A 21,328-nucleotide genomic window follows, 5' to 3' on the forward strand; every position below is an offset into this window, starting at 1 on the left:
CGTATGTGCATTATTGGTTATGGTGGTTTAGACATTAACGCAATGATTCCATTCTCTATGGTTGAGGCTGTCATATTTTTTATTGACCAAGGTCTATGGATATTAGATATGACCAAAGAGTATACAATAATTCACGCAAGTAAAAAATAAAATACATAAACACTTTTGACAACCTCCAAAAGATAAAAAAAAATTAAAACAGATTTTTTATTAACATCTACTAAAAGAGCAATTATTTAAATAAAACAATACATACATTTTTATTGCATTTTAATTCATATAAAAATACAATTATCATTATTAATATACATAATCGCATTTGCCAGCGAGGCATACAAAACCTATGTTTAATAATAAAAAACGCTACGGCGACATTGCTACTAATCATTTTTAAGTACAACTTGAGGCACATGTCAGTCTGAGTCCAACACAGTATAAAAATGCCACATAACTTAATTTTTAAGCCAAATAAAGACGTATTCCTTTTAGTAACATAAACATATTCGATCAAATCGTTTTAGTGCCAACATAATAAGGCTACTCTTTCAATAAAGAGTATTCAATAGCACAATACAATCACATCAATAAAACAACCATTCACATTTCCTGTGTCAAGGCTCTGTGGCTGAAGCCAAGCCAAGCTCCCCCTGACATCGTCACTACTAAAAGGAACATATCAAATGTCATGAATATTATGCCAAAATTTCAACCAAACAAATGACACGATCAAATCTCCAAAGCCTATCTAGTGAAATTCTAAAATCTACCAATTTGTGACCATAGATTCTAAGTCTATATATATTTGGCTAGCAAGAGTTGCCACTTTGACACAAAAGCCAAACCGTGAGAGAGTACCGGGTATGTTAAAAAATATAATTCTCCATTTAAAAAAAATGCGTAAATAATCCGATATACTGAAGAAATACATTGAGTAAATAAAATACCTTTGCGAGGGATTAAAACAAGTACCATCTTTGACTGGATCGAGCGAACCCAGCTAAGAGTCTAAGCGAGGGACCAGTTCGCAACATTCATCTACATTAATATGTGTACAGATAAATACACCTAGACCTATAATTTACAGACTAATTTAATTCAAATAGATATGAACGTTTTTTTTTTAAATTACAAAATAAGACTTATGCTTAGATAATTTAACATCTGCCTCATATTGTGATTCTTTTCTAAAATAAATCAATTCCAAAGACTAGATTATCTGTAAAAATATTATTCACTTATTTGTTTACATAGGTTGACATATAATTCGGACTCATTACAAATACACAGTTTAATCTATAAAATCATAAATAATTAAATCATTGAGAGATAATAATTTAATAAGTTTTTTTAATATATAGAATGTCAGGCAAAAGTATTGAAGAGATATGCCAATCTTTCTGTATACATATTAATGCATAGCCAATAATCAATCAACCCTAAATAAAATCCTGGTCCCAAAGATTCTTAACAATAGGCAGGAGCTGGCTTTACCAGAGTCCAGAAGAAAATCCACCGGGGGGCACACGGACGCGCTTAGGTGCCTCGTTCCTGGGTTCCGTGGGTGTGACCGCTTTGGGGCTCATAGATTTGGGCTCAGGGGGTGTTGTAGGTGTTGGGGCAGCATTAGGTGTCGAGGCAGCTTGGGGTATGGGGGCTTCTTGTGCTGGCTCTGGGACTGGGGCGGGAGGCGCTGGGGCTTCGTGGGGTTCGCTCGCTTGACCGTTTTGGCTAGGGGTTACTGCACCGTTTGTTGGCTTCGCTGGCTCATCTCCATAACCTGAAATTAACGATAAGAAAATGTTTGAAAAATGAATACTTAATTCTGTAAACTTTTGTGGTGGACAAAGGAGCGACACTACGCTCATTTACATTTTCAATGGAGGCTTCGTGATTCGATTTCATTTCATGCAAAGGCTAAACGGAGCTTTGGCGCAGAGCTTAAGAGAGGCCTATAGCCCAAGATAACTTGCATTTAATGATAATATTCTCCCATAAAACCTTATAGTAATTGATGCACTAGAGTTACTGCATATAATTGCAACTACATTAGCGGAAAACATACAATTGGACATTGCGCACATGTAACCAATATTAGTATTATATTTTTTGTTTTATTTACTTATTAATATTTTAGTTGTTATGTGTATCGATTATATTGATATAACTTTTTTTTTTACTAGTGTTACGTAAAATATTACCTTGGATTAAACTAGCTGCGGTGGCAGGCGCGGGACGGCGGCCTCGGGTGGGTTCGGGCTCCCCACCAAAGATGTCCGTGTGACCGCCACCAGGGGGGCGAAGCACTCGGCTGGACGAACGAGATCCGTCTCCGAGGCCAACGTTAAAAGATGTAGACGTCATTTTAGATGTATTCTGAAATAGAAAACTCGTTATAATTGATATCATTTAATTTATAAAAAGTAAATTGTCCTTTAAACATATTTAACCAAAGGTTTAGTCTGTTATACGGCATGTAACATATACCCATAAGTCGTGATAAATAAAGCATCACGATATTTTTCTTTAACTTCACCGCAAGGGTTAAATTATAAACACAAATAAAACCTCAAACAGCGGTGTTTTCTGGGACGTGAAATCGCCAGCTTAGAAAATCCACGCTTGCAAACAGGCTCTTCAAAATAAACAACCTATTGTTTTTTTTTTACTCGCAACTTTCATAATAATTTAGCGAAAGCAAGAATGCCTAAAATATCAACTGCCTACACTCAATCTAAAATGGTTTTATGACCGTTCTTTTTTGGTAATGTTATAAGATCTAGTTTTAAAACATGAGTACATTAAACGTTGCGAAATTTTAGTAAACAACATAAATCTTTTCATATATAAATATGTTTTCTTCACATGTTAATTTAGCTTCCATGAATAATTAGATAATCTATGACGTATACGAATGTCACTTTAAAATAGAAAAAAAAAATCAGTAAGAACAGTTGCAACCTCATTTAGTTAAAATTAAAAAAAGTAGATAGAACAAAATATTGTAGACCCATTGATTGCTTAGTGAGGTGAGACGCCTATACTCGAAGAGAAGTCCTTATTTATAATTACATTAAAAAAAAAGAACAAAACACTGTTTTTATTATAACAAAGGAATTAAAGTGGCTTAAATAAAATAAATAAATAAAATTCCAACCACAATAGGGCAAAATATAAATAAACAGTGAATTATCGCAATATCATTAGTCGATAACTTAAATATAATCTATGATATTCATCATGAACTAGCGAAAAATGTCGATATTCATATCGAAGAAAAATATAGAAGCTTTTGTCGGAACTTCGAAAGTAAAATGAAAGTGGATACAAATAGAAGTTGAATAGTGTTCATATTAAAAAAACTATATGTATGTATGTGTATAGTATTCAAGAACGTTTTATAGTACATAGCTGAGCTATTACCAAATCGCATGGTATACGTTAATTAAAGATTTGTTTATTTTTATTTTTTCTTATTTAGAATAGGCTATAGATATCTATATGATATTACAGTAGAAGGCTTGGCTATTGGCTATTATTAGTCTATACTAATAATAGCTAATAGCCTTCTACTGTAATACTCTATAGTAGGGTCTATATCGGATATCTCAATTGTAATATGTGTATTAAGAGATAAATAAGACTAATATTATTCTGCATAAGTGTGTGTGTGTGTGTGTGTGCAAACAACAATGCCACCTTTCCGGTATAAGATTGAGGGAATAAAGTGTATTTCCTCAAACTTATACTGGAAAGGCAATCTGATAACTGACTAGGTACTTTCCGATGCACTGGGTTGTAACACTCCGGTCTAGTACTGAAAATTACCGGAAGCTGCATCTTCAGCTATAGGCTACTTGACCAACGAGCATATCAATTAGTTCATGGCAGGTCGCTATTTAATGTCAAAATTAATTTAAAAAAATCTAATGAAATTTCTAGAAAAAATTATGTAAAGTTAAACATCAAGGGAAGTTATATACTTTCACTTCTAACTACGTTTCGTCTATTTTTAGTTCGTATTACTTAGAAATCGATTATAATTTGGGCGGACCAAGGCTGCGGTTTAAACTTCGAGTAACGACCTCATGAATCAGTAATCCAGCGGGCATTAATCATATTGTTCTCTAACCACAATAGTTCAGCGGTACCATTATTTATACCACACGCTAGGCAATGTACAATTTACAAGTCGAAAATTTATTCGTTGTCAATCTTAAGTTTAAACGTATTAGTAAAAATACTTGGTGGTAAGGCTTTATGCAAGTCCGTCCAGGTAGGTGTACCCACTCATCAGGTATTCTACCGCCAAACAGCAGTACTCAGTATAGTTGTGTTCTGGTTTGAAGGGGAACAGGCACAAAGGACATAACATCTCATAACATCTTATTTCCCAAGGTTGGTGGCGCATTGGCGATGTGAGGAATGCTTAATACTTCTTACAGCACCATTGTCCATGGATGGTGGTGAGGAATTACCATCAGATGGCACATTTGGTCGTCTGCCAGCACATATCATTGAAAAAAAGCTGTCTAATAAATAATAGTTAAAATATCGCACTGAATTGTAACCTATTTATATTTATTATTATTATTTTCTGAGTAAAGGTTTATGATATAGTCTTGTCGACGTATAGTAGAAGGCGCGAGTCGTATATCATATAAAACAAAAATATTAATGATACATAACTCATTATTATCGTTATTAGTCAGTGTTAGTTATTCCTTTAATATTCTATCTATATAAATAATTATGAATGTATACGTTATACACTTTATTGTACACCACACAGAGAAAATAAATAACTACAACATAGATCCAGTCTAATTAAAGATGCGTATAATTTTGGCGACCATATCGCTTTACCGTTAGGATAACTCAAATGTATGTAATTTTTCGCAGCGTTCCTGAGTTAAGTTCTAAATTCGCCCATTAAAACACTTTTTTGAATATTGTCCTTCAATATAAGCGCTATCTTTATCTTACCCGTGTGAAGACGGGGCGGTCTTTTTTTTAATTTGGTATAGGAAGTCAAACCAGCATATAAGCTGTTGGTAAGTATTCACACCTGCCCAAAGACATTAAGATTGTAAGAAATAGTAACATCAACCTTACATCGCCAATGCGAGGCTAACCTTGGAAAAGATGTGAGGTCCCTAGTACCTGTAACACCGTCTCATTCACCCCTCAAACCGGAACATTACTACCTAGGCAGACTTGTACGCATTACTAATAATATACATATAAGTACAAGTAAAACAAAACCGTTTATTTTATTATTAATAATAATAATAATCATGTAACTGGATATTTTTCTATAACAATGGTATTGTTCGAACTTAACAATTGTTAAACAAAAGTTTCTTAAATATAATAAACATAGATCTCATAATTATCTTACTCTCGTTTATAGTCCCATACACTTTATTTGTTTTTAAATGTCAGATCGAATAAAAAAAAAAGTTTAATTAAAAATTTACAATGCAATGCAAATTCATAAAAACAAAATATTATAATTATTTAAACTTAAGCAAAAATATACGGAACATAAAGAAAATTGATTGCATATAAAAAAAACGTACCTTTACAAGGTAATACTTTTTATTTTTTAATAGTTTGCATGTTTTGCTTGTAAATGATACGTATGACGAACAAAGGATTCATATTGATCCATTTTTAATTACCTCGTTCCGAAGGGTCGCACCTGTTTCCTAGTATCGGTGCATCGCGACAGGTGCACGCAAACCACAAAACCCTACAGACGGACTGATTAGTGTTATTTGTAACGCTTCAATTACTAAGGGTTGACAAAGAATATGTAACCTACCGGAACATGATTATACGTACCTAATATGGTCGTGTATTTTAACGTGATGTCGTTGAATACTGTATTTAAATTAACCTCTGAGAATAACATTATTATATGCTATAATAATTATATTATTTAGAATACTATTATTTATTAATAATTATATTATTATAGAATTAGTGCCACGGTTTTATATCATCTATATAATATTGTGTTAAATAATATATCTACTTTATATATTAATGTATTTTTTAAGATTATAATATCCGTTATCATTGTGTTTCATGCTAAAATGGGAGATGAAAGTTTAGATGCAGATTCGTTATTTCTGATGTAAGAAATATAAAAATCGGCATTTATCCCACGATAAATGAGATAATAACAATTGCTTACTTTTTTTTTTTAATTCATCAAAGAGGGTAAAACTTAGGATAAAATTCTATGCGAAAATTCGTTATTTTTGTATGTTAGGAATATGGATATCCTTATTTAGGTCTATGTTTGTGAGAGTCCAAGTTTTTCAATGTTTTATCAACGGCTTTAATAAATTAATCAGTTAATTCCCGATCTTCGTAAACTTAATAATACCTAAAATAGAATATCATAATTCGCATACCTAAATATGGAACGCGGACGATACCACACTCTCGTTGGTAGACAATCAGACACATGGCGAAAGTGACAACCTACACGGACATACGTCAGAACAATTATCATAACAATAGTTCATTCAACGTTCTAATTAAGACGTGCTCATTATTATTATCGCTACAATAAAACGCGCATTTCCTTTACAATGACGATAACGCGTTTTATATAAATTGTTCAGTATGAATTAATTTTAAATTGCAACGAATCTTAGTGCAAGATAACATAATCTATTATTTATTATGTTCTAATAAAATAACAAGATACGCGAACTCGTAATTCATTTTAATAATCCTTCACAATCATCTAGATCAAATACGCAAGTTAAAACCGTTTATAGAGACGGCTCTCTGGATGTCTCAACCTTTGCAAAAACGGGACGAGCAGCTAGTATCAAAACGATTACGCTATGATTATTACTAGTTTCCACTAAAAAGTAATCGACGACATTGACAATAAAATTGTCGAAGCGATATCGATTGACAAAAAAAAAAGACCCGCTGAGTTTCTTTCGCCGGTTCTTCTCAGGTCAGGGTGTTTTCTTTTCCGAACCGGTAGTAGTGTTTAATTTGACTAAGTAAGTATAATGCTTCTATATTGAATAAAGGAATTTGAGTTTGAGTTTGAGTTTGAACCTCTGTGTCGTCGAAAATAATAAGATTCTGTCTAGGCTGTCTTACGACTCGTAGAACACTGAACTTTATCGACTCATTCTATAAATAGTCAATCATAATTACCCATTGAGTTATAGGAATAGAAGAGTGCTGTAAAGAGCATAATATTTTATGACTGTTACGAGTACATATTCCTTAATAGAATCAAGTACTAATAAATATAAGTACCAGGATACAACACTCGTACCACTACACAGAGCTCTTATAAAATATACCAATTGATATTTAACATGTCTACTATAAAAGACTCAGACTTACTGCCTCCACTGATGTGAGAGGTGCTGTTTTTTTTTCGCGAAGAAAATCGGTATTTTGATTCAACGAGCAAATGCTGATAGATTTATTACCTATGATACGCGATAATATTATGGTACGATAGTTATAAGTAAAATAAAAGTGGCGGTCTGTTAACGTCCCACTGCTGGGCAAAGGCTTACTCTCCCTTTTGAGGAGAAGGTTTGAAGCTTACGCTACTGCTCTAATGCGGGTTGGCGGATAAACGTCGCCGAGCACGAGATGCATTATAAATACAAATGAAGCATATGAATTCAGTAGTACTTGTCTCGGGTTTGCACTTATATCTGTTAAGATTCACGTCTTGTAACCGCTGGCCCATCACGACTTTTGTATAACTACAATACATTTTTATCCCTGACAATGATTTCCCAAGAAAAAATAAAAAATTATAAGCGACTTTAGTATAATTTCAGAAATAAATCAATACTAGTCTTAAAGGCTAATATTACTGTTCTCCCTCCCACTACGTGTTGGGTTTTTGCAAGGAACGAGTACGATAACCCCAAGGAGGCACCATTGAGCAATAGAGGTTTAAAGATACACGCCTACGCGATTAGTGCAATAGTTCCTTGATGTTTAATGCATTTTATATTGCAAAAATCTATTCAATTTATAATATTGTTTTATTGTAAAATAGAACTACACACACAAGTAGTACTCTAGGAATTATGAAAAAAAATACAGACACATTGATAACACCATAGTCGCTATAGTAAAAAGTACTGAGTTTCTTGATGGTTTATCAATGATAGAATCTACAATACAATTAGTCATAGCGTTACTAAGTTTAATCTGTTACATGATTCAAACTAAGCTCATGAATTCCGTGGTACTTGTCCCGGGTTTGAACTTATAATCATCTGTTAAGATTCTGAAGAGGCAGACTAAAATTCATAGGAAAGTAAATATCATTTTGACTTTTGTTTATTCGACTTTGGCCAAAGTCAACACTAACAAAAATAATATCAATTTCGATGTTTTGATATAATATATCGATTACACAGAATCATCGATCCATCCGTTCGAGAATAGTTAAGTTATACTTAGATAAAATTGAATTAAAAAAAAAAACAAATTGTTTTCGAAAATTCATGAGTCAGTCTTCGAGATATTCACATATAAAATTATCATAACATTTCACATAACGTAATATAATAAAACATATAGTACGATTTTAAACATATATTAAGTTAAATTTAACGATACTTCATACCGATGTTTCATTGCATTTGCGTGTCGACAATTTTTATTGTAGCCGTTCCTGTCTGACATTCGTCATTGGTTTTCCTGTTGAGAAATTAGTACTCATAACCAATACCTTGTGTTTATTATACATATGCAAATATAACGCATTTTTATACTCATACATATATATAGACAATTAAAATTGAAACGAAATTATAGCATTCCGACTTTAACGATAAACCCTACAACAGAACTTAATGTAAAGCATTAATTCCCGCTTTTAAAATAAAAATAAACCCAGCGTAAACGAACGTAAGTGCAAGTAATTGTTGTTATAAAATATAACAAAATAAATTGTAACACCATATGTATGTTTCAAATGAAATGTTTATGGCACATATTATATATCAGACAAAAAAAAAACAACAGTTGTGTAACATGAGGTGTAAGTAACCAGATGTTTTCATCTATCGAACAGTCGGAGCCGATAACCTTACAGTGAAAACAGTTTCGCTCTTAGAAATTAATTAGCCGCACTGATGGTCACATCCGGCAGTATAAGATATCTTTCTTTAGGAATATTTCAATAAGACAATTCCAATCGACACATGCAAGTATCCTCACGATGTGTTCACCGGCGAGAACGAAATGAGTCAGACTGTTATCCGAAAGCGATTCTGTCGATCTGTTTATCTCATAACAACTATAGCTCATAATATCATAGCACCGATCGTATTCAAATTGACCTATAGCCTTGAACTTAGATAAGAACGTAGTTATATCATCTGGGATTTATAGAAATATCGTACGAAAATTAAATACAAATTGATGCATGTATTTGAAGCCGCGATCTTTTCTTCCAGTTGTTTTATCAACTGAGTCATTGCGACTGCGACATTAAGATAATCTATGCACGTATACATTTTAGCATAGAATATGACTCATGTCGTTTTAATAAAGGAGGAGAATCGGGAGCTTTGGCGCACCTTGGGAGAGGCCTACGTCCAGTTGTGGATAAAGATTGCCTGTCGCAGATGATGACTCATATCGTTTGAAAGTAACTGAATCATTATTATCTTAGTTTAAACGTCACGGATCATCAGCTTCCGGTTGTTCCGTAATATGAATCAGTGTCTATTTGGTTCTTTGTTTGGTGAAACGTCATTTTTTCTCGGACGCGTTCGGTCGGTTCGGGGAAGTAATGTGATATTAATGATTATGATCACTGGAAACCGAGCCGTGCTTGATTGCATATAGCTCATGATGTAATTTATTTTGTGAAAAATCGCACGCGTCAAATTCCATGCTTTTTATTTTCAGTTGTATCTAGTTTCCGAAAAGGCGGTAGCTGCGGAATTAATCCTCTAATATGATTAAAAAATCCCTATTTTCTGTATCTACTGTAATTTTACGCTTGAACCTACGCTCCTAGGTGATAAACTCGAGATAGTATAGTTTGCTGATGATACTTCTTTAATTTTTAAAATAAAAAGACGTCTTTCGATATATGACGATGTGAACAATACTCTCTCTGAAATAGTAAATTGGTTTAGTGTTAATAATTTAATGTTAAATAGTAAAAAGACTAAATGTATTAAATTCACTACTCCCAATGTAAGATGTGTCAAAACGAGTGTACGTTTAAACGGGGAAGCATTAGATGTTTTAGAATCTACAGAGTTCCTTGGTATGACAATAGACTCTAAGCTCCAATGGGGCCCCCATATAAATAAATTGGCGAATAGACTTAGCTCTGCAGCCTATGCGGTAAAAAAAATTAGACTTTTGACTGATGTGGATACGGCACGCCTTGTGTACTTCAGTTATTTCCATAGTATAATGTCGTATGGCATCCTACTCTGGGGTAATGCAGCTGACATTAATACTATTTTTGTACTGCAGAAGAGGGCTATTCGTGCAATTTATAACCTGGTCCCAAAAGATTCGTTAAGAGGTAAATTTAAAGAAATTAAAATAATGACTGTCGCTTCTCAATTTGTTTTTGATAATGTTATGTATGTACGCAAAAACATAAATGATTTTCCCAGAAATTGTGACGTACATTCTATTAACACTAGGAACAAGAATAAACTTGTTACTCCAAGTACCCGATTACACAGGGTTAGTAACTCTTTTTTGGGGCAATGTATACGTTTTTACAACAGGATCCCAGAAAACGTTCAAAATTATTCAATTATAAAATTCAAAAGAGTCGTTAAAGAGCGTTTGTTTGCTAAAGGATATTACAACACTAATGACTTTTTAGTTGACTGCACACCTTGGGAATGAAATGATCGCCTCCAGGCTGTTTCAAACAACTAAAATATACTTATCATTGTACCTACATGGAAAATGGTTAAAAAAAATAAATCCCGCTGAGTTTCTTTCGCCGGTTCTTCTCAGGTCCGAGGTGCTAAATTCCGAACCGGTGGTAGATTTTTGACAATCAATAAGCAAGTGCAAACACTTCTATATTGAATAAAGATTTTTGACTTTGACTTTGACTTTGAACACAGTCAAACTCGTAGGTAAGTACTAACGCAGGCTATGATAAAACGCCAGCCTAGAAGATGATTTGATTACACCCTATAGTGTTCAGATAACACAGACGCCGGAAGACCATTCCATACTACTTGAATAATATATAATAATTTTTTTTATTTACGATTTTCACAAAGCTAAAAACATTTAAAAAAAATTAAAAAAATTTACTAATATTATATATACGAAAGTATTTATCTGTCCGATGCTCTTTCACGGCTAAACCACCGAACCGAATTTGATGATATTTGCTATTTTTCAAGCTTGAACTCGAATAAAAGACGCCTACTTTTATACCTAATGTCTGTCGGCCAAACAATATAAAGCGAGTGAATTCGCGGACGACAATAAGTCAATAAATACTTACAACTTTCGTTAAACTAAAACCAGACGAGAGAAACCAAAAAAAATATCCAGCGAATATGAAATCTAATAAAAACCTTATAAAAATCCGTCTGTTTATTACGTGCGTTAAGTTGAAAAGAGCAACTTATCAAAGTGCCAAATTACGTTATCGCGAAAGTCGACGAGAATACAAATAAAGGTTGAGCAATAATAAAAAAAAAAAAATACTGAATCACGTCTGACCAATCATGTTCCTGTAACTCTATCTGTATTGGATTTTAGTCGATTAATTTCGTAGAAATAGAAATTTAATCTACCTACAAAATCACCGTTATACATCACGTGTACAGTAATCTTATATTGAGCTGTGGCGATCTAACTTCGTTCTACATTCACGAAATTCACGTATTTACAAGTTTCCAACATCACCCGTAGAGATCTGTGGGAACACTGGAACCTCAACGTAGAATACGATCGTGAAACGTCTGATATTGTTATGCGAAATTGAGTATAATTATAACGGCGACGGTTTTAAGATATTTTTTCTTTTGAGAAAGGTAGGCGGACAGAATTGCGACCAGTGCCCATTAACAAGCGCTGTAAGAAAAATCACCATTATTACATCACCAATACGCTACTAATCTTGGGAACTAAGATGTCTTCGAACTGGAACACAACACTACCAAGTACTTGCTATGTGGCAGTTGAATATATCATGCATGGGTTGTACCCACCCAGACGGGCTGGTACTTAGTCCTATTACCAACTATTTGACGAGTGATATATCAAGCGAGTTCTTACAGAATAGCGCCGCGATTAGTATTTGTGGGTCAAATCTTGCAACTGAATTTTAAACCACTCCCACTCAACTGATTCACTCGGCTGAAATTTTGCACAACGTTCTGGTGACAAAACATTATAGAATATAAAATATTAATTTGAACTGAACGCTGCTTGGTTTTCCATAGCGACATCGGCTGCCACCGACCAACGATCATATAGATGAAAGCTATAATAATTAGTGAAATTGACTTGGATTAGCATTTCAAAAACTGGAACCAAAAAAATCTTTATATTTTTTTAATTACCTCCAGGCTATACCCCTAACTTAGTGTCTTATAACATATCTAAATAATAGAAAAATAAGATAAAAGAAAGGCCTTAAATGAGGATTCGCGTTATGGATAATTTTATATATTAATGGCGTAAGCCGATTTTTGTCCCAGTGATTATGGGACGATAGCTGCACGTAGACGATCGGTTATGGTCTTATTTTGCAGAAAATTATAGAGGATTCTTGATTGCAATTTACTAAATTGTTACGATTTAACAAATAATTAATTTAAGAGAGCGGATTAAAGTTACTGGCCGGGTAGAAAGCGACACTATGGCTGTATAAAAAAAACAAATGTAAAACGTGCGAACAGACGTCGTCAGCTTACAATGGAATTAAATAAAAAAAAAAAACTTGTCATAAGTTTCGAAATTTCAAAAAATCTGTTGACTAAACGCGTTAAGTTTCGCAAGTTACCAGTATGAGTAAAAAAGTCCGTTCGATGATATCCAACTGATATATTATGACTCGTGATAGGGTTGCAACGAAAAAGAGAACTGCGCCGACCCCAAATAAAAAGTGATAAAAACCAGATAAAAATGTTGATTACATAACCCTGTCTCCTTTAGGTATCATTGATTGTAATGATATAAGCACTAATAATAAATGGTCCCGCTCACCATAAATATTTGCAATAGAAATATTAATTTAGTATTGACAATGAACGCTTATCTTTGAAATCTAAGTTGTAACGTTCGCAATTACTGACTCGCCGATCACATTGACCCTTCATACCGGAAAACATCAATATCAAGCATCGCTGTTTGAACATAGAATAACTAGCAAACAAACGGTATCTAGTTATAAGCGTATCGAGACGAGTCTAAGCTAGACTTTCATACAATATTTAAGACACATTTTTGCTATATCATTATTCATTTTTGTACAGTATTTTAGCGTTTGTCCTTTTTGAGTTTCTTTTTCTCGTTTTTTTTTAGATTAAATTATTAATTTATATAATTAACTACCTGCCTATCCAGACTTCTTGTATGTGATATGAATTATTATTTTTTTGCAGTTAATCCAGAGACCCACAAAAACGCACAAGTAAAAATCATCAAAATAGTTCGTTTGGAGGAACAAGGAAAGGTTCGTTCAACTACATATCACAGTAACTTAACGCATTTGCATATTTGCAACAGCCGCAAATTATCAAGACTTCTGACCTACGTACCTAAATAAAAAAAAAAAAACATTTTTTTTTTTATAAAATAATGATAGGTAACTATATAGAAAGTAGATATTCCATCACGAAACGCGAGAACAATAGAAATTCAATTGTAAATTTGTCCGTTGACCGCAACGGGCATTCACTTGTTGCAAAATTGAACACTCCTACGTTACAAGTAGGTTAAATATTGCATACAAAGTGCATTGGCTTGATACCTTGTATAGTGATGATTTCACTGAATTTCTAAATATAAAAAAATGATTCGTTTTATTATAAAAAAAAAAAAAATTAAAACGAAATGAGTTCGATTATAAATAAAGTAATTATTAATTATAATTGTTTATTAATTTAAATTTTAATATACCTCGTGTATGTAAATAGTTCATGTAATTACGTATTTACTGTAGGTAGTTATTTAGTTCTGACTTATGATACACGACTCTACTGAATACTAAAACGACCCGCCATGAAAATAAATACAAATTCATCCATACATTTGTCATCAGACATTTCAATACATTATTCAATTCGTTACATATTTTTTTTCTATATATTCGTTAAGATGTTAGCTATTTAGCAAAGGATATATGAACAAGTTATAAGTTAAATTAAATATATATATTGCAAGATCTGCATAAAAAAATATACGGATAATTTGAAAACTCTACTAAAGTCTGTTTGAATAAGGTCATTTTTTATTGTGTACCATTAAAATAATTATATCCATAGTCATTATCGTCACGATGATAGCCAAAATATACAAACGATAAATATAATCGAATATCGATAAAATCAAACAACTCATCGGACAACTAAAACCACGATATCGATATACGATTACATCCCTGCACAACAGTAATCGATTCGTCTGTCAGGCGAAGCGGAAATATCTCTTATACGGATATCGTAGCAATGTTAAAATAATCAGAATAACGTCTATGGCGTGTTATTATTCAACAAGGTCGGGCAGTTAAGAGACCGTATATAGAGAAACAGCAGCAAATAGATATTTACTCTGTATTTCAAATGGAAAAATGTATTGAGATTCTTTCCGGTTCTTCTCGGTATAATCTACATTTCGAACATTTAGTAAAATTCTGTAAACTGACGATTCAAAATTGCTTGTAAAAGCCTACTTGAATAAACTAATTTTTTATTTTATTTTAATTATTCTCTATCCCTGCAACATAATTCAAATGCTCTTTGTGGTTCGACATTGAATCTCACACATAAAGTTCAGGAAGATGGAAAAGTTTTGTCGCCAAGTCAACAATCTCTTCCATGCAACCTTACGATAGATAGTCCGTCTGAGTAGGTACGATCCACCCATCAGATATTCTACCACCAAACAGCAATACAACAACAACAACCTTTGTGTTCCAATTTAAAATGTATGTGAGCCATTTCAACTACACTAGGGAAGTAACATCTTAGTTCCCAAGGTTGGTGGCGCATTGGCGAGGCAAGAACGGTTATTTTATTTTAATGTCTATGGGCGACGGTAAGCACTTAGAACCAGGCGGTCCATTAGTCCGTCCGCCATTCTACTATAAAAAAAATATATGGTTATAAATGAAACCTCTTTTTTACGCTTAACCGTAGAAAATACTTAACCAATGTAGATAAAACTTATAACAGAAGTAGAAACGCGTTTTAGGACAGAGACTGCACATTTTGTATATCATCTCATCAAAGAATTAGAGACACCGTTTCGCCCGCTTTAAATTTAGACACTATTTACATGAACAATGTTTTATGGGATTTCATTAAGTTGACGCAGTAACGTTCAGCAACTGAAATCACGCGGAGCACTTTGTCATAAAATATAATTTATTAAAATATATGAAAATACTAGTAAACCAAATAAATCTAGAGAGAAACATTGCTATAGATCAATAGATAATAGCGTCGTCATGCCTCTTTAAATCCGATACGACTCTCACGCCACTCACTATACGCTAGTGGTACCACGTCAGACATCTTTACAATTTGCAAACAAGAACTGTAGTTTCAACTCATAACTCATAATGCGCGGACGCACAGGCTCCGAACAGAGTCAATATTTATACGTAAGATTTTAATTGATTTTTAAACACAATAAACTTAAAAAAAAAAAAAAATTCAGAACATATGGATACATTTTAATTAGAAATGGACCCCTAAAACTTCCTTTATTTTATTTTAACAGAAATTGTTTATTTGTACATAATACACCACTACCGTTCCCTCAATTGAAATCCACGTTCAAAACTACTTATTTATTGAAAAGACGCAACTGTAATACAATGAAATCTCTGAAATGTTTATAAGATATTATAACATTATATCAAACTATATTTTATAAATGTGAAAGTAACTATGTATTTATAATACTTCATGTCTAAAGCACTGAAGCGAACGTAATGAATTTTAACAAACGAGATACCAATTACGGGATCTATGAACTCCTTATCCCTTGAATATTTCTTCGAACATTAAGATTTAACTCGTATATTTATTAATTTAATTTATAAGTGGATCAGAAAGTGATCAAATTGATATAAATATCAGTATATAATTTAAACAGGTAGCGAATTTTAAGTGCTTTTGAATTTTACCGGATTATATTTAATGTTCCACTTCACAGCTACTTTTAACTAAGCCTTTTATTTAAACTATTCTAATGTCAAAAAAACATTCATAAATAAGACATATTACTCAATACAAGATAATATTATTGATAAAAAAACGCAGACTTATATTTGTAATTGGAATGGTGTAACAGAATAACTATTGAGTTTCCTGCCGGTTCTTCTCGTTAGAATCTACTTTCCGAACCGGTGGTTTAAATTTAATTCAATACTGTAACATGATGATTCAAAAGTCATTTCATTTATATTTCCTACTTAAATAAAGACTATTTCGATTTTGTGAACAAGACATTCGTAGGTAATGTCGAAATATCGAACTCCACCTAATAAAAATAAAAAACATGGTAAATATCCCGTTTTAAAAATAACCATATTAATTTACAATCTTATATTTCGATTTCGTTACCAAACCAACTAATTCGGAATGGACCAACAACCGAGAACCGGCAACAACCGGCGTACAACTACATAGGTACGGTAATTAAATAAAATTATATATCCTGTCTGAAATATATATACATATGAACATGTAATGGGTACCTACAGAATAATCTGTGTGTACAGTAACCCGATACTGATTAGCGTAATCGTGTAATAGATATATCGCGTTTCTGCAAAGGCAACCGCGAGCGAGAATATGTGGTCCAGTTGGCGAATATGGTGCAACCAAGGGTAATCTGTGAACGTTCTGTTCCGTATACGTATAATTATACGATACTACATAAGAGTCGAAATGTTTAAGCAATGTAAATTATGGGTATTTGTTAAGTGGGTGGGTGTACTTAAGTACTTTGTTATTTGGCTTCTTGCGATACTTAATATGGAGGCATTTTTAAGTCCAAAAGAATTATCTTATTAATGGTCACCAAATATATTGATTCGTTTACGTAAATAAATTATCTTTTACGTTATATTAAATTACGTATTTAAGATCATTCAATTTAAAAATAGCACTGAAAACCTTTCTAAAACGAATGCTATTTAATAAATAATACTATCAACCAATCATTATTGACAGTATATTTGCGATTTTGAGACTTGAGTCTAAACAGATAAATTTATAGAACTTACATTTGTTTCTGTAGTTACAGTAAACACAACACTATTTTCATATACTATCAAACGTTCAATCAAACGTTCCGTACTAAAACGTAAAAAAATATTTTTTAAACACCAATTCTTAAATTGTTCAATAATTTTGAAATTTAAACCAATATGAAGTTTACTAATCAGTTTATTTGAAATAAATTAACTATATTCTCAAAAATCTTAAAAAAAATCAATATGTATCATAAATAAATAACATGAAATAAAAAAAAAATTACCGTCTTTTAATAATATGAAAAAAATGTATCTATCCTTAGATCAAATTAGCTCGTTCATGTACAGCAATATTTGTTATTGTCTCAATAAACTCGGACATTTGTTGTTTATAGAGCCAATAAAAGAAAAGCTATCAACCCTATATGCTTTGTCACCAAAAATTACTCTAATTTATTATGTCTGAGTAAAGCCTGAGTATAGCTTGTCGTATGGTTTTTACAAACCCATCTGGGGCACTACCAACTACTTGTTTGATTATAAGTCTTGTCAATACCTATAATTATTGTCAAGGCACAAGGGACATAAAATATTAGTTTCCAAGGTAGGAGGCATGTTTGCAATGGAAAGGGACCGTTAAAATTTCTTACAGTGGCGTCTAAAGGTGACGGTGAGATTCCTTACCATCATATGGTCTATTTTACTCTGTCTAACTAAATATAAATAAAAATGTTGGTAATGAACATAATAAAAATCAATAAGACATTAGGTATATTACACACTATCAATTTATATATATATAGGTATTAAAAAACCATTGAATGGTAATTGTTAATTTCCAAGCAGTATAGGTATATACATTTAACTATTTTAATATCATACCTCTATATATATATATATATATATATATATAACTTGATTTAAAAGAATAACTACTAAATTTACTTACTAGTATCTAATCTACATTCCGAATTGCTGGTAACTTTAAAATTAATATAATATTGTGCAATGATAATTCAAGGCTTGTATGAGCCTACTTGAATTGATTATATTTTGATTTAGTATTAGTAGATGTCAATAGAGATATATATAATTTTTATTTCTAGAACATTCAAATTATTTTTTATGTTAAAATACTTATTACTAATAAACACAATGTTAATTTAGCAATATGTTAATAAATTAAAGAAATTTATACATAAATATCAACTAAAAAATACACTTCACAAACTAATAATGAACATATCATAAATTTTATTTATTTTACTGAAACTTATTGATCAATATGGAATTGAACATACTATCCTAAACTTATAGAATTGTTCGAATTGACTATCAACACTGTCAAAACTAGACAGTCTAGAAATATGAAACTTGGAACATAAGTTTATTTTCTATAACATACACACCCAGTGGAAGACATGCGAGGGGTAGCTTCGTATGAATATTACCCATATAGCAGGACAGGAATCTAATTGTATCTAAGCTTGCACTTATACCAGTATTCAGAATAAATGATATCAACCTGTTGCTGAGGTAAACATAAAATCCTATACAGTGTGATTTAAATAGATAATCAAGATTAAATATTTACTAACAACTAAGTTAAGTAACCTTAGGTCCTGAGGTTGGTGGTGTATTGGTGTACGAAATGTTTAATATTTCATATAGCAAAAATGTCTATGGTCATTGGACCGCTTACCGTCAGGTGACCTATATGCCTGCCCGGTTACCTATTGAATAAAAATAAACAATACTACCTGACAATCATAAAATCATGCAGAAAAAAAAAAATTTCGTCTCAATCACAACACCACCTTCCAGATCCTGGAAACCATACGGCTACACACAAGTTCCATCAAAGACAGCCAAATGTATATGAGTTCAGTTAAACACACATAACAGAAGATTTATATACGACGATAAATACATATGAAAGCAAATTAACTTTTATGTATCATTGGTAACAGTGCAAACTTAATTAGAATGGTTGGAACAGAAATACTGCACACCTTTCGATGCCAGTGATAAAATTAACATAGTAATTTGATGTTGTTTTTTTTAGTATATTTTTATTTGTGCTTGTGTAAGTTGTTTAGTTGTATCATGTTATAACATAAATTCTTGGTACAATTTTTAGGAATATCCATCAAAGTAACTTTAAATAAATATTTAAATTTTTAATTAGTCATTTTTCTATACCAATCATATTTAAGATAAGATATAAAAATAACATTATTTCCCTTTTAGTGGTAAATAAAACAAACTTTATCACGATTTACTTATCATTAGGCAATTCGATTTTTATTTCACAGGTATTATTAGTTATCATTTTAATTTATATTAGTTGTTATGATCTAGGATCAATTTTAGTTTTTAATTTAATTATATTTCAATAAAAAAACGTATACACGATAATGTTGACACATATTCCAATAAACCAAAATAAATAAAGATTAAAATGTATCTCGATCCTGGTCAATAAGCAGAAAAAGCATAACAAAGAGCGGTTGAAAGCCTGCAATTATGATATGACTAACTGTACTTTCAATACGTCGAGCAACGGTCGAATCGGCGTGTGACAAACGGCAGATCTAACGGCTTTAATATTAAAGGCGATCAAGAATCCGCATATTAGCTGTTTAAACGCAAATATGTAAAAAATCTGCCCATCCCATGGCTCAGACAGACAGAGCACATTGACCTTATAATCTTGAAAAATAACGGCTTACTGAACTAAACGCAGCCGGCGAAAATTAGAAACAATAATATTATAATTCGAGATCTAAAAAGTTGTACTTAAGACCAAAATAACGCCATTATTTTGTTATTTACGTTTTTTTTCAAAGACTACAATTTTAAATATATTTAATAAAGTCAAAAAGATTACTCACCTCCAATCGGTTTCCTCCTTTTTGATAGAATGAAGTTAAATTCGTGTGGGATAGAGATAGCAATATATTTGACATTCCTGTGTTGCAAAATTATTCATACAGATTGTACCAAAATAAAAAGTCAAGAAATTATTTCATTAGTATTTTTTATTTTTATTGTAACAACTGTCTATACTGAAATTATTTTATGTTTAAATTAATTACCTTTCTATCTTAAATAAATAAAATTATAGTTTTCGAAGTATCTATGTGTACTACATTTAGAAAAATAAAGATACATAAAATAAACGATAAATAAATAACATAGATAGAAATTAAAACTTTAAATATATTATAAAATATGAAATAAAATTTCCTTAACAGTAGGATATAAGTTTATTAGGCAACATTAAAAATTAATTCCACATAAAACTAGTTTTCAGCAGTTTTTAAGATTTACATATTATGTCTAGATAATATTAAAGTCAAACATTTTTTTCAAGTTTTTTTGTTAAAATGAACTTTAATATACAGAATAATAAATTTTATAATTTCAAAAACTTTAATACGAAATGTAAAATATTTTTAACGCTATTTATATAAAAAAATAGTGTTGTGCATTGACGAAATCGATCATTGTAATACTGAGTAATAAAGTTATAATTAAAGTCAAATTAAAATAAACAAACAACATTTACCATTGAGTTGAGGTGATGTTATTGCGAACTATCAAAAAAACTCTTTTTGTACATTAACTGGCTAATTTCGCTAAAATATATCTCAGAAAGAATTGCACCTGTCTTAGTTGCAATAAAATTGCAGAAAATATTATATTAGGCTATAAGCGAAACTTTTAAATATGCCTGAATTTAATTGTTAAAATTTAACTTTCTTTTTATTTATATATCGTACAATGACTAAAATAATGATAGTAGTAATTGTAATATCATCTCTTTATGTAAAAACGATATCGACATTCGACAATATTTATTCTCAAGCCATA

The 21,328-nt window shown here is 31.7% G+C and overlaps 1 protein-coding gene across 2 annotated transcripts; it reads right to left on the reverse strand.

The window, feature by feature from the left end:
* Positions 1–253: 253 nt before the first annotated feature.
* LOC125071468 (WAS/WASL-interacting protein family member 3) lies at positions 254–20,416 on the reverse strand. Of its 2 annotated transcripts, none has more exons than XR_007119919.1 (3): positions 2,199–2,373; positions 1,428–1,777; positions 254–1,045 (listed from the first exon to the last, which is right to left on the reverse strand). XR_007119919.1 is itself a non-coding variant. In XM_047681726.1 (3 exons), exons 2-3 carry the CDS (start codon positions 2,359–2,361, stop codon positions 1,488–1,490), a joined length of 453 nt encoding a protein of 150 aa, XP_047537682.1. In that variant the 5' UTR covers positions 2,362–2,373; positions 20,347–20,416; the 3' UTR covers positions 254–1,487. The 2 variants fall into 2 exon arrangements, 1 of the variants encoding a protein (XP_047537682.1); XM_047681726.1 differs by adding an exon at positions 20,347–20,416 and having other exon boundaries at positions 254–1,777.
* Positions 20,417–21,328: the final 912 nt, after the last annotated feature.

The sequence above is a fragment of the Vanessa atalanta genome, chromosome 19 (assembly GCF_905147765.1).
Source record: "Vanessa atalanta chromosome 19, ilVanAtal1.2, whole genome shotgun sequence".
Classification (NCBI taxonomy): domain Eukaryota; kingdom Metazoa; phylum Arthropoda; class Insecta; order Lepidoptera; family Nymphalidae; genus Vanessa; species Vanessa atalanta.